At 41.0% G+C, this 15,562-nt stretch overlaps 1 protein-coding gene across 1 annotated transcript in view; it reads left to right on the top strand.

The window, feature by feature from the left end:
• The window catches only part of TEP1 (telomerase associated protein 1), a 63,093-nt gene that overhangs the window by 32,365 nt on the left and 15,166 nt on the right, over nt 1-15,562 (top strand). Inside the window, exons 34-40 of the mRNA XM_018570023.1 lie at nt 211-328; nt 2,378-2,502; nt 11,393-11,492; nt 11,583-11,738; nt 12,779-12,988; nt 13,071-13,227; nt 14,637-14,849. Of these exons, the coding sequence (XP_018425525.1) occupies nt 211-328; nt 2,378-2,502; nt 11,393-11,492; nt 11,583-11,738; nt 12,779-12,988; nt 13,071-13,227; nt 14,637-14,849 (1,079 nt within the window). The remainder of the gene's footprint in view (nt 1-210; nt 329-2,377; nt 2,503-11,392; nt 11,493-11,582; nt 11,739-12,778; nt 12,989-13,070; nt 13,228-14,636; nt 14,850-15,562) is intronic.

Raw genomic sequence — 15,562 nt, 5'->3', positions numbered from 1 at the left:
GAGGGGTCAAATGATTTAAACTCTGCAACAAAACTAAAAGTTAAGAAATATGTTTTTTTTTTAATTATTATTTTTTGGTATACTGTGTGAATAGGAACACATAACAAATATATATAGAGGGGTTTTCTCAAGTTTGACTGCAAAAGTAGAAATACACATTAAGCTTTATGTTTTATTCATTTTAAGTCACAGTTGTCTTCTCTTTTACAGTAAATCGCTGCATGTTCCTTCTGCTCCAGGTTGTGTTGGCCTGAACACCAGAGGAGACATGGCAGTGCTGGGCACCAGTAATGGTTCACTTCACATACTGCAAACAAATAGTGGCGAGGTAATGGCTTTTGTCATTTTCTACATCTATATTCCCAATAAAAGAGAGTAGTCCTACAATGCTTAATATAAAAAATATAACATGAGATGGATTCTCTACTATGTATAACTTTAAATCATGCCTCTTAATCCGATCATCATCTTCTTTAGTGTAGTTTTCAGCTGTCCCTCCTGCGCTGGTGCCGGTCTCTAATCCAGCGCTGACTCCTCTGTCCTCCTTTCCACTGAAGTCTCATGGAGTCTGTGCCGGTGCACGCTGCTCTATATACTTACCTTGTGTCTCTCCTCGTCTCCCGGCCGAACATCTGAACTGCGCATGCGCCCGCCCCAAAATCCTTTGCGGCCGCCCGAGACTCTTCAGAGCTTTGAATGGGAGCGCGCGGCGGAGACACTGGAAAGTTTAAACCTGTTTGAAAAGTTTTTTAGTTTTTGCATATATCTACTGCTTGCTCGCAGTAGATATACGCAAAAAAAGCTGAGGGTTTAATAACCATCTAAATAAAAAGGAAGTATAGTTATAGAAAAAATATGATGCATGTACATCAATGATGTAGCGCCTGAACAGTCCCAATTAATAAACGGTTCACTAGAGAATTAAAAGTAGCTACACAAACCTAAAATCCTATATATTAATGTTAGAGGTGTGCAAGTGCATGTAATGCAATAGTCTTCATTCATAGTTCAAAGGTCGAATGTATGTCTAGCGATTAACAATTGCCTCAAATTTGTCTTTGTAAAGAACACTGGATGTTGGGAAACCTAATAAGTTAATAACAAATTTACAATGCAAAAATGCAAATCTACATTAATTACTTGTAATTGACATACTATTTTAAAGTGGACCTTTCCCCATATCTTTACAATAACAACAAACACACCTTTAGAAATATTTCTTACTGACATTCTACAAACACATACTTCTAGATAATTGCAGGCTTTGTATTCTTTGCATACCTTATTTCTCTTTTCTTCCCCAGCCTTCTGTCAGTGGCCATGTTAACTTGGGGCAGGTTACTAGATCTCCCTTTACTTCCTGGAACTCTGGCATATGTGACCTAGGACATGTGACCATGCACTTCATCTCAAGGGAGGAAAATGCCTTTCCCTGGGATCTCATGAGATTACAGATGAGATTTCCCAGCAATGCTCTGCTGATGTAACCTTCCCAGGATGCAACGCTTGGGCACAGGCTACGTCACTTTTGCCAAAGACAACCAGGAAGTAGAAAACAAGAAATTGTAAGTAAAATAAAAATATGTTTCTTTAGCTGATGAATGTAAGATGGTTTCATATCAGTATGCAGAGCTGTATACTGATGTGATTTTTAATCAGAGGTTAAAGGTCCGCTTTAACACTTATATGTGCGTATGGGACCAGGAAACGTCCATTAATTCTCGTGAGCATTTCCTTATAATTAGAAGGTTGGTTCGGGTATTTCTATGTTTGTGTACATGGTTCTGCAAGATGCCTTTTGTAGAAAGTATTTCCCCAGTCATCTTCCAGGACAGCCAATGAGATAAGGCTCCGCCTGCCTGCAACAGGAAACACATCAACCACATTAGATAAAAAGACCCCTCCTTCTATCCCAATTCAGTTTTTTTGTGTTTCCTCCGGCTACACAGGGACATCGTAATGTTTGTTGTTTTCAGGGCTCATTTTCTATTTGCCTCAGGGCAGAGCCTAACCCTGATATGTGTTGGGACCTACTCCAGGTTTTTCCTGCCGCAGCACATACAGGGATCCCTTATCGGACCCCCGTCCGAGAAAGGCCAAGGTTCCCCTCCGTCATTCAAGGAGGGCAACCATCCTCCTGTGCGTGTGTGGCTCCAGACGGGGACCCCCCCCAGGTGTGCAGTAGTGGCAAAGGATCCTGAGCGGCGACTGGTGTAGCCCTGTGTTTTGGGGGGTATGGCCACCTTCTGCTAAGAGGAATGCAGTATGGAGGTAAAGGATGGGAACCAGGGAAAGTGCTGGCACTTACCAGGAGGGCGCTGTTCTCAGCCCAGTATTTTCTTTACATCAACTACTGCCTCTTTATGTTTTGTTACAGGAAGTCAGAACACTGTACAGTGGCTGTGACGGGATATCTACCTGTACATTTATTTCTGACACATTACTCTGTGTTGGCTCCTACGATGGAATAATGGAGATCTGGAATATAACAGACGGATGTCGGTAAGAGACATTTATATAAGATCTTGAGCCTCCTTTTTCTGTTACGGCCCATTCTACAAGGGCTGTTGGGGCATCTTGGGCTTTCCGTCATGGTGCCTCCGTTTCTCAGGTTTGTAAGGCCGCGACTTGGTCTTCTGTTCACACCTTTGCCAAGTTTTATAAGGTGGATGTTTTGGCATCTGCGGATGCTGGTTTGGGGCGCAAAGTGTTGCAGGCGGCCGTTTGAGGGGATTTTTTTGTTTAGTTGGGTTTGTTGTTTCTGTTGACCCACCCCTCTTTTTTGGTACTGCTCTGTGACGTCCCTACAGTACATGATCTACGATCTGTTCTCTGTGTCCTTCAATGAACGGGAGAGAAAATAGGATTTTGGTACTCACCGTAAAATCCTTTTCTCTCCGTTCATTGAAGGACACAGGGCCCGCCCCTCTATGTGGGTGTGTACTCCTTTACTGCTTGTTACTAAACTGGAGACTTCTCAGTAGGTGGGGGGTTTGGCCACCGGCAGGGGCCGCCCCTAGGCTGTAATTGGTCTTTAGTTTTTTTGTGCCTAGCGTCCTTCTCCTGCAGGTGGCGATATTACCCTACAGTACATGATCTCCGATCTGTTCCCTGTGTCCTTCAATGAACGGAGAGAAAAGGATTTTACGGTGAGTACCAAAATCCTATTATCAAGGATTTAGCGGTAAGGGGTGCAATGGGTACACTGACTAGTACCAATTAGCAGTGCTGAAGTCACCAGGGGCATCCCTAAAATTAAATTACATAAGCAGTCACTCTAGAAATCAGCAAACTAATTTTTGTATGCCTTTTAACACATAGCGGTCTATTTATAAATCTTCCGCCCATCCATCTGCTGGGAAAATGCTGTTCACACAGCATTCCCACTACTTTTTAACAATTTTATTTTTCTCAAATAGTGTTATCTTAGTTTTATAAAAACCAGCAAAAGTGTGCCCCTTCCAGAACGGGTACGCTTGTGAAGCGGAGAAGACTGTAGTGTGCAGACGAAGGGGGATGGAGGCAGCAAATGTTTTCTCAATATATCTACGCTGCTATTTCACTCCTATCCTATCCGGTGTATAAATACACCGCACGTATCTAAAAATCCCCAATCACACTGCACTAGTAAAATCATCAATAAATCTAATGCATAAAAAGGTGTAAACAAACAAAATCTAAAACAATATAAAGTGTCCTTTTTTAAATACGGCAAATTAGCCTATTAAAGTGCTTCCCAATAGTGCAAATATAAACAGTCTAAAGTGCTTCTTATAACTCCAAAAAACCACGCGTGCGTTCTTGTGTGAGACGTTTTAGAATCTGTTTGCAAAGAAACTCTTGGCTTTTATGTGCACTGCCCCCACTCGCCAGATTTGATGGACCAATAAATATTGGTCAGGAAGCGCTTGTAACAAGTTCCCAATCTCAATCAAAGCTCATAGAAATCTCCTCTCCTCCAATTAATATTCAGATTTGGTATATCCATGGTAATGTTCAGATAGCATTAATGGCAGATCTCCAATATCAATCACGGTTCACAGATATCTCTTCTCCTCCCATTGCCGTTAGTACTCGGAGAAAGAAATAAAATATCACATTGTGTAAATTCCTTAGGCAAATTCTATGAAAAAACGGTCATAAAAACTTAAAATCATCTTTCAGGTCCCAAACGTTTTTCAAATATTGCATTCAGCCCGCTTGATTACTGTCCTCTTTCCCGTCCCCTCTCTTCCTCTCTGGGCAAGGCAGCAAGAGACAGATGCAGCTAAGCATTTTGTCATCAAAAGACTTTCTCAAATGCTCTCTTGAGAAATTATTTTGAGGATGAAACGCGTTGAGTGGGCCGATACATGCTGCTATCATGCTAGCTGAGTTATCGGTGTTTTGACAAGCTGCCTCTGTCTCCTGCTGCCTTGTCCAGAGAGGAAGCGAGGGGACGGGACAGAGGACGGATGAAAAGTGGAATAAATGGGATGAACTGCAGTAAAGATCCTGGCTCTCAGCAGTAGGAGGTAAGCCCGAGACCAGTGCACACTGCAGCATGTGTGCATTGGAAGGAAACGCTGGCAATCCATTGAGAAGCTGCCATCACTGTGCTGCCTCTGCTGATACCCCTGGTGGTATACAATGGGCCAGGCCCAGTGTTATCTCTTTCTGATGTGCTGCAGGGGGGCCCATTTTTGCTACTGATGGTTTTATGTCCCTTCTGTTTTACCACTGGGGGAACAGAAACAGAGGTACATGTAACACTGTGCCTCAGTTTCCATTCCCCTAGTGGCAAAACGGAAGTGATACCTAATTATTATTTAATGAGAAGTGAACTCCTAACTCAAAGAAAGGGCCTGATAATGTTATTACTATTAATGGTTAAGAAGTACTTCTTAAAGTGCACAGTAGTAAAGATTTGCCATTAACCCTTTGTCTTGGCATTTTACATTCAAGAAACGGCCATGTCAAAGATGACTTCAACACTCTCAGCTGCTCGGGATGAGATGGAAACTACTGAACTATCTGGACCACCTGTGAGGGAATTCAAGGAGTTCATTGAGCGATCCTTGCATATTCTTACTCAGAATCCTTCACTATTTTATCAGTTGGCTTTGAACGAACCTGATACATCACTAGTGTGCATTCAGGTCCAAGAGATTTTGGCTGACTTCAAGAGCGCCACATCTGAGCTCATCACAGCATGGAACAATAAACCCAACTCCACCAGTGTCTGTTCCAGGTCAGACAAATGTGTATTATTCATTTAGTGATCAGTTAAATAGGCTGATGTCTGTGCAGCATTTATATAAACACATACCAGCAGGGCAATTTATAATGTGTACAAGTTAACCAACTTGTGTTTGTCTGCTGCTTGAGCTGCAGCAACCAGTGGAAGCCCACTTAAAGTGACACTAAATTTAGAAGTCAAATCTTAAAAATGCATTCAAGTACACTATTAACAAAATGTATCTTATTTGTGTATCACTCAGCTGTAGATCCTCAAATCATCTCTGAATTGGTGCTGACACTGTCCTTCCTTCTGGAGGGTGGCTACTTTTGTTCCTCATGGTCTCTGTGTGTATTGTAAAGTAGTCACCGCTCCAAGCTCGCTCATGTGATCGACTACAATGTCAATACAAATTAGTAAACTAAACATGAGATTGCAGTCTATCAGAGGAGCGAGTTTGGAGCGGTGACTACTTTATAACACACACGTGGACCATGGGGAACAAAAGTAGTCACCCTCCAGAAGGAAGGACAGTGTCAGCACTAATTGACAGATGATTTGAGGATCTACAGCCGAGTGATACACAAACAAGATACATTTTTGATAATAGGTAAGGTGCTTGAATGCATTTTTAAGATTTAACTCCTGAGTTTAGTGTCACTTTAAACACAGGGAGAACATACATAATCTGTACAATGCTGATAATGATAGATTAGATTTTTATTACATGCTGCTGGCTCTAAAGTATATAAGCGCCATAACATAATAATGTACACATGTACACACACAACACAACAGATTATGTACAGTATTACTCCTAGGAGCTTAGACCCTAGATCAGAACCTAAAAGAAAAATGCCTCAAGAGTATTTCCACTTTCTCAGCCAAATTGGGATAACATCTATTTTATATTTGTTGCATGTTTCCATTTACATAACATATGCTAAAAAAAATGCTTTTTCTACTTACTTTTTCTTAGATTTATTTTACTATGGTCAGGGTTTCTTGGCATCCTCAAGGGCTATATTTTCTACTTGCTTCTCCTTCTTTGTAATGTTAAGAGGGGCTGTGAGGGGTCAAATGATTTAAACTCTGCAACAAAACTAAAAGTTAAGAAATATGTTTTTTTTTTAATTATTATTTTTTGGTATACTGTGTGAATAGGAACACATAACAAATATATATAGAGGGGTTTTCTCAAGTTTGACTGCAAAAGTAGAAATACACATTAAGCTTTATGTTTTATTCATTTTAAGTCACAGTTGTCTTCTCTTTTACAGTAAATCGCTGCATGTTCCTTCTGCTCCAGGTTGTGTTGGCCTGAACACCAGAGGAGACATGGCAGTGCTGGGCACCAGTAATGGTTCACTTCACATACTGCAAACAAATAGTGGCGAGGTAATGGCTTTTGTCATTTTCTACATCTATATTCCCAATAAAAGAGAGTAGTCCTACAATGCTTAATATAAAAAATATAACATGAGATGGATTCTCTACTATGTATAACTTTAAATCATGCCTCTTAATCCGATCATCATCTTCTTTAGTGTAGTTTTCAGCTGTCCCTCCTGCGCTGGTGCCGGTCTCTAATCCAGCGCTGACTCCTCTGTCCTCCTTTCCACTGAAGTCTCATGGAGTCTGTGCCGGTGCACGCTGCTCTATATACTTACCTTGTGTCTCTCCTCGTCTCCCGGCCGAACATCTGAACTGCGCATGCGCCCGCCCCAAAATCCTTTGCGGCCGCCCGAGACTCTTCAGAGCTTTGAATGGGAGCGCGCGGCGGAGACACTGGAAAGTTTAAACCTGTTTGAAAAGTTTTTTAGTTTTTGCATATATCTACTGCTTGCTCGCAGTAGATATACGCAAAAAAAGCTGAGGGTTTAATAACCATCTAAATAAAAAGGAAGTATAGTTATAGAAAAAATATGATGCATGTACATCAATGATGTAGCGCCTGAACAGTCCCAATTAATAAACGGTTCACTAGAGAATTAAAAGTAGCTACACAAACCTAAAATCCTATATATTAATGTTAGAGGTGTGCAAGTGCATGTAATGCAATAGTCTTCATTCATAGTTCAAAGGTCGAATGTATGTCTAGCGATTAACAATTGCCTCAAATTTGTCTTTGTAAAGAACACTGGATGTTGGGAAACCTAATAAGTTAATAACAAATTTACAATGCAAAAATGCAAATCTACATTAATTACTTGTAATTGACATACTATTTTAAAGTGGACCTTTCCCCATATCTTTACAATAACAACAAACACACCTTTAGAAATATTTCTTACTGACATTCTACAAACACATACTTCTAGATAATTGCAGGCTTTGTATTCTTTGCATACCTTATTTCTCTTTTCTTCCCCAGCCTTCTGTCAGTGGCCATGTTAACTTGGGGCAGGTTACTAGATCTCCCTTTACTTCCTGGAACTCTGGCATATGTGACCTAGGACATGTGACCATGCACTTCATCTCAAGGGAGGAAAATGCCTTTCCCTGGGATCTCATGAGATTACAGATGAGATTTCCCAGCAATGCTCTGCTGATGTAACCTTCCCAGGATGCAACGCTTGGGCACAGGCTACGTCACTTTTGCCAAAGACAACCAGGAAGTAGAAAACAAGAAATTGTAAGTAAAATAAAAATATGTTTCTTTAGCTGATGAATGTAAGATGGTTTCATATCAGTATGCAGAGCTGTATACTGATGTGATTTTTAATCAGAGGTTAAAGGTCCGCTTTAACACTTATATGTGCGTATGGGACCAGGAAACGTCCATTAATTCTCGTGAGCATTTCCTTATAATTAGAAGGTTGGTTCGGGTATTTCTATGTTTGTGTACATGGTTCTGCAAGATGCCTTTTGTAGAAAGTATTTCCCCAGTCATCTTCCAGGACAGCCAATGAGATAAGGCTCCGCCTGCCTGCAACAGGAAACACATCAACCACATTAGATAAAAAGACCCCTCCTTCTATCCCAATTCAGTTTTTTTGTGTTTCCTCCGGCTACACAGGGACATCGTAATGTTTGTTGTTTTCAGGGCTCATTTTCTATTTGCCTCAGGGCAGAGCCTAACCCTGATATGTGTTGGGACCTACTCCAGGTTTTTCCTGCCGCAGCACATACAGGGATCCCTTATCGGACCCCCGTCCGAGAAAGGCCAAGGTTCCCCTCCGTCATTCAAGGAGGGCAACCATCCTCCTGTGCGTGTGTGGCTCCAGACGGGGACCCCCCCCAGGTGTGCAGTAGTGGCAAAGGATCCTGAGCGGCGACTGGTGTAGCCCTGTGTTTTGGGGGGTATGGCCACCTTCTGCTAAGAGGAATGCAGTATGGAGGTAAAGGATGGGAACCAGGGAAAGTGCTGGCACTTACCAGGAGGGCGCTGTTCTCAGCCCAGTATTTTCTTTACATCAACTACTGCCTCTTTATGTTTTGTTACAGGAAGTCAGAACACTGTACAGTGGCTGTGACGGGATATCTACCTGTACATTTATTTCTGACACATTACTCTGTGTTGGCTCCTACGATGGAATAATGGAGATCTGGAATATAACAGACGGATGTCGGTAAGAGACATTTATATAAGATCCTTTAGGACAGCTATAATGGTTTGTGGTGAATTGGATTTCCGATTTTTTTTAAATAAAGTTGATATGTTTTAAACTGTTCTTTTTATTATATATGCAATCTTTGTTAAAAACATTTAATACATGACAAATCATAAACATATTATGACATATGAAGCTGTATAGTTTAACGAAAGAGTGGCTCAGCAAAGCTGATAGCTTTGCAGCTCCCTTTTTCTGAATGAAACCTCCTGCTAAGTTGTGCAAAAACGCACGAGGCACTGCTGTGAAGATGGCTTTCTTTCAAGCTGAAAGCCTTACCTTCAGTCTTTGACATTTGTACAGACTCCTCTTTTGTACTGAAATTACTTACTCTGCTTTCATTCCAAGATGCGAGCTTCTCACAATGTTTATTAGAAGCTGCAGCAAGTTATATAGAGCCCTCCTTCTATTGTGGCTGAATGACATTCAGTATCCTCTAGTTCTTTCCTCCTCAGCTTTCTGTCCCCGGTCCTCCCATTTCATTCATTGGATTTCAGTCATTTCAAAAATGGAGGCTCAGTATTACTTATGGGCATTACCTGAGAGATTCTGGAGGAGATGCAGTCTGCCTTGGAACACCTACTCTTCCAGAATGGCACCCATCCTTTCAGACATTTGCACAACGCCTCCCAAGAGTCAGTCCACTGTTTGCATCGGGTCTGAGGGTTTTTGGGAGGAATACTGAGGCAGGGGGCTGTGAAGTTTTCAGGAAGCTATGTACAGCACCCTGTTGGCTCCTCCCACCAGCCATGATTTGGCTGCATTGCATTTAGAAGCACAGAGACCCAGCGATGAGATTACTGGATCTAAAATAAGCTGTGTAATGAAAAAAAGGTTTTGTTTGAAAATGTTATTAGCATGTTGATGAAGGGGAGGAGGGAAAAGTAAAATATAAGCAGATTAAACTAAGCATATCTCAAGGAGTGATACAATGCTTTTTGTGAAAGAGACTAGAGCGCCACCTGGTGGCTGCAGAGAATATTGCACAATATTTCTATGCAGTGTTTCATATTTTCTGGACGAAAAAAATAAATATATCTTTTCAGTACTTACCATAGTAAATTTGTTTCACTGTGGTAATAACACCTGCATAAACGTTAAAATATATTAAAATCTATTAAACTCCGATTTTAACTATTTTTACATCGCTTGCAGGGCCGTTCCCCTTGCAGGGGAGTAGTAGAGAGGTGTAGAGGAACATAGGAAATAAGTATTTATTTTGCTCCTCTTTACCATCTAGTGGCCATAATGTGATATTACATGGAAATATTCAAAATTCGTTCCACTTTTCATAACTAAAGAACGTTACTTTTGGCATATATTCACACAGAGTGAATGTTTACAGATATTGGCACGAAGAATTGTTTATAAATCAACCCCTAAGTGTAAGCATGAATTTTGTTAGACAGTTTGCAGATGTCTGGACATTTTATATGCATATGCATGTTTTGTGTCGGTGACTCAGTAAATAGTAAAGCAAGGATGCCAGTCCTGGACCCTGCACCTTCAGAAGCGAGTCAGCAGTGGCAGTTCCTACATTTCTGTTCCGGCAAATTCCCAGTGTAGTGACTGTCAATTTAAGAACAAAAAAGGGGAAGGTTCCTGAGGGATCCTTTGAAATCCCAGCTTCTTGCCACTTTCTGCACATTTCTATTGTCCATTGAGGCAGCTGATCATAGCGATGAGAAGTAATAATGGATGGGGAGGGCTAGAGTGGACAAGACCCAATACTGCCTAACCAGAAGCGCCTCACTAATCTGGCTGAGCAGGGAGACTGACAGTTGCTGCAGGTGTGTGCAAGCAACTCTAGCTGGGATTTTGGATTGTCTATAGACTATTGAATGCAAGTATTGGTAGTGTTGGAATTTTCAGTTTGTTAACTTTAGTGCAGAAATAAGGGAGTAATACACCGCACATGTATACACTCAGGATACCAGTGTACATGGGTGTGTACCTTTTGGGGTAGAACATACATTTAGGCTGGATTCACATCATTTTTTCCAGTGCAGCCCCAATGCAAGGCAAGGCAATAGCCTTGTCGCGGATGGGCACAGTTCACACCACCCTTAGAAATGAATGAAATGTCACTTGTGACATTTCAATAGAGGAAAAAAAAAAGTTACACAGTGCAATGCAATGAAATCAGCGCATCAGCACTGTGCCAGGTAACGCACACCAGCGGCTGTGCGTTGTAGGGCAGCGGTGGATGTGAATTCACCTTTAGGTAATGTGTATGCCTTACTTAGACTAAAAGCACCTACGTGCCTAATTCTTACTTTTGTAAAATAATATTTTATTTTCAGGTGAAGTGGGGTAAGGTGGTCAGCTCCTGGGTTCCTATATCTCATGGATACTACAACAGTGATATCGCCCTGCCATGTTATCCTAACTCTCAGGCACCGGAGACCTAGAGAGATGTATGAAACTGTCAGGTGCTTTAACTCTCAAGTAGCCACAAAAAGAAAATGTTATGCATACCAAGAGGCACTGCAATGTAAGCTGTTCATGATGACATTTATTTACTTGTTTTAATACATGACTGTGTTTTGCTTTTTCACAGTTTACACAGAATTGAAGCACATAGTCGACAGGTCACAGGATGCTGTGTCAGTGCAGATCATAGACAGCTTATCACCTGCTCTCTAGACTTCCAACTGAAGGTGAGTTTGGCTTATTAAATGTATTTGCATGTATTATATGTCACGTGAACAGTCCTTTATCTTACAATTCTCCTCCTTTCTCTTTTCCAGACATGGGATACCAGCCGCTATTCTCCATTAAGTTCTACCTCTTTCTCCAGCCCCCTTAACTGTGTTGCGTTTCACCCCAGAGGTCACGTAGTGGCAGTTGGCTCTTGGGATGGGAAGATATCTGTGGTGCGACTGGAAAACTGGAAAAGAAGTGCAGTAAGTAGTAGGACCACCTATTTTTTAGACTACACAGCACATTTAAGTGAAACTTATGTGGGCTCTTCATTGCAGAAGACATATGCTACTTCTGTTCTGCAATAAAACTACAGTTGCGCTCCTAAGTTTCCATACCCTGGCAAAATTTAGGATTTCCTGGCCATTTTTCAAGGAATATGAATGATAACATGTGGTTTGGTTTCAACAGAACCCCTCATGTTCCACTTCTTGATTAGAGTTTGAACACTGCTGATTGGCATTCTCAATTCCTTGGATATCTTTTTTATCCCTTTCCTGTTCTATACAGTTCAATGACCTTTTCCCGCATGTCCTTTGGACAATTCTTTTGCTTTCCCCATGACTCAGAATCCAGACACGTCAGTGCATCACTGGATGAAGGATGCAAGGGTCTGTCAGGAGGCCAGAAACTCAATTGGCCTTTTATACACACACACACTGATTACATGCAAACAGATCACAGGTGAGGATGGTTCCCTTTAATAGTCATTCACACCCCTTTGTGTCAACCTGTGTGCATGTTATCAGGCCAAAATCACCAGGGTATGTAAACTTTTGATCAGGGCCATTTGTGTCATTTCTGTTGTCATTGTGATTAGAAAAGAGTTAACACAGTTGATTGATAATAAATGGCTTCAGCCGAACACTACCCATGAGTGACAGAAAGGTTTTCGTGTTATCATTCATATTCTCTGAAAAATGGCCAGGAAATCATAAATTCTGTCAGGGTATGTAAACATATGAGCACAAGTGTAACTTACCTGACTGCAGTCTTCTTCAGAATGTACACTGAGCTGTGCTTGCACATCTCAATGCACTTTCATAGACCACCTCAGTGCAGGAATAAATGAACCCTTATGTGCATGTGCGGGAATTACATCATTCCAGCTAATCAAGAAGGCCTAAGATCCAAACCTGGTCAAAGTCTGGATGAAGATCCTGGCAAGGGAGGGATGGGAGGTGAGTTTAATTCTGCTTTAATTATGTATGAAAGATTGCTAACATTACACTTATTTCTTTAGGTTATGAGTGGTTCCTCTTCAGTAAGAACAGTGTCCTTCTCCATGGAAGGCAGTGTCGTGGTCTCTGGTTACCTTGATGGCTGGGTGTCACTTTGGTCATGGGAAGCACAAGTTGAATTGTCTAAATTTAGAGCTCACAGTGGTTCAGCTTTGACTGCTAACTTTCTGCATCATGGTGAATACCTTCTAACTGGCGGAGAGGATGGCAAGGTAATGAACCACATTCGGATTCATGGCAAACTTAGGAAAACGTTTTTGGATAAGTAATAAGTATGTGTATTTTCATATACAGGTACAAGTATCATCTGGTGGTCTCGGAAGACTACACGGACATGCCTGTGAAAAGAATGCACAGTCTCCAGTGCTTTCTCTAGCCCTGTCCCCCAACAGAGAACTGCTGGCTGTTGGATATCATTCTGATTCTGTTAGTGTCTACAGTGTGGCTACTGGTAAGAGGAAACAAAGCTTATTTTTCTATTTGTAGATCAGGATAAAAATAATCTCATCCGGGTCAACAATTATATGAAGCTAAAATACATGTTCCCTGATGTAAAACAGATGTAAATAATAAAGTTCATAGAAACATAACTATATTTACAGGAGGATGCAATATAATATTTAATTGTGTGTCTAGGAGTATGTGTGTGTAGTTTCATGATTGTGTTATATATACACACATATGCATTATATATACACACTCTCATACACATGCAGTCACTATCACTCGGTGTCCGTATCCCATCGCACTCCTAACTGGAATCCAATCCCAACTAGTAATGGGAGGGTGCAACAGTGAATGAGCATGGCGCCGCACATCAATCCATAAATAATCGAAGAAGTCAGCGGCACTCCAAAGTTCAGAACGTCAGGTTCTCTTTATTCACATAGTGGTCTCACAATGTGTGGCAACGTTTCGGAACCCAATTTGGTTCCTTGCTCACTTTGTTTGCCTGAGGAAGGAACCGAATTGGGTTGCCACACATTGTGAGACCACTATGTGAATAAAGAGAACATGACGTTTTGAACTTTGGAGTGCCAGTGGTTTCTTTGATTATTTATGGACTATCACTCAGTGGTCTCTTTTATAAGGTATACTTTTCTTGTACCAGGTAGGACCTCCCAACCTTCCACCACGCTTGAATTTAGCAAAGCGTTGTAAACTTTTATTAGGGATTTCAGTCAATGCCGGGTTGGTAGTGTCATATAGCAAATCTTGCAGCTTTGTCAGCCACACACTCATGATGTAGCATCCCCGTTCTTTCAAACAGTATGTATATCCATACCAAAAATATGGTTAGCAGAAACAGCATAATGTTTTGCCGGAGATAATGACGTTGGTGATTTAGATCAATAGATGTATATGAAATCAGTAACTTAAAATAGTGCAATGCCCTTTCATGTATTACACATCAATAAGTGAAAGTCCTAATAATGGATTATATAACTGTCATCAATAAAGAAGACATATCAGTAAACTTGAAGTGTCTGTGAATAAATTAATGAGTCATCATGATATACAGCTACAGAACTTTATAATGATGAAAGTAATTCTTGAGCTATTCCTAGTCTCTCCATGCCTTCCTAAGAATAGCACCCTGTGAGAATAATGTAATCATGTGAATAATGAGAATAATGTGATCACTCATAGTGTAACTGTCTAGCAGCTCACATGGTGAGAGACAGCAGGTGGTGGGTCTTTTTTATGTTAGGAAGTACAGGTACAAGGATTTATATAAGCGTTAATTATCAATCATTGGTTTAAATGGGTAAAAGTAAAGATGTAGGACAGTTAAAATGACAGTGGTCGTTTGTAACAGGGCTTCAAGTATTTCTTAATGACTTGCTTCTTGTATTTCAGGGGATCTTGTGACACAGTGCAGTTTTTCAGATGTGGCAGTGAGTAGCCTGGTGTGGCTTTCTGACACCATTTTAGTGACTGGCAGCTCGGACAGCTTGGTTCGTGTGTGGAATGTCTTACCAGGACAATGTTCTTGTCGGCTCACACTGAGTGGACACCAGCGCTCTATTATGGGCCTGGCTCTCTCCTCCAAGCTTCTGGCTTCTGCATCAGGTAAAAAGTGACTTCACATATTTGGCTTCCTTTAAATAGTTACCGTCTTATTGGCTAGATTCACCCCTGAATGGCACTCGTTTACCTTGGAATGAAAGAAATAATACAGTCAAGTTAAAAACGGTTATACCACAGTTCTTTTTGTGTAAGAATGAAGTCCATTTACTGATTGGTAAAACTGCTAATTGAAGACTTCACAAAGTTTAGAAATTGATATAATTGATGCATTAGATTTAAAGGGTTATTCACAAAAGGGTGAAGAGTTTGGAGAAGGCAGGAGAAGTGACCAATCTAGGACAACATAGCTGATTTGGAAAAGTTATCCAATTCAGTTCACTTTCCAGTTCAGCTATGTTGTCCTAGATTGTTCACTTCTCCTGCCTTCTCCAAACTCTTTTGTGAATAACACTGTTAATATTACTAATATTTTTGTTGTTAAACCTCTTCCTCACAACCATGGAAGTAGTCTTTTGTTGGAGATAGAATTTCAGGAATAATTCCTGCCTTTATTGTCAGGGTTATTTACAAAAGGGTGAAGAGTTTGGAGAAGGCAGGAGAAGTGACCATCTAGGACAACATAGATGAACTGGAAAGTGAGCTGAATGGGAGAATGTTTCCAAATCAGCTACGTTGTCCTAGATTGTTCACTTCTCCTGCCTTCTCCAATCTCTTCACCCTTTTGTGAATAACCCTGTGTGTCTTTGCTTCACTCA

The sequence above is a fragment of the Nanorana parkeri genome, unplaced genomic scaffold (genome assembly GCF_000935625.1).
Source record: "Nanorana parkeri isolate BGI_ZX_2015 unplaced genomic scaffold, ASM93562v1 scaffold1444, whole genome shotgun sequence".
Classification (NCBI taxonomy): Eukaryota; Metazoa; Chordata; class Amphibia; order Anura; family Dicroglossidae; genus Nanorana; species Nanorana parkeri.
This window is presented reverse-complemented; position numbering and strand designations above follow the sequence as displayed.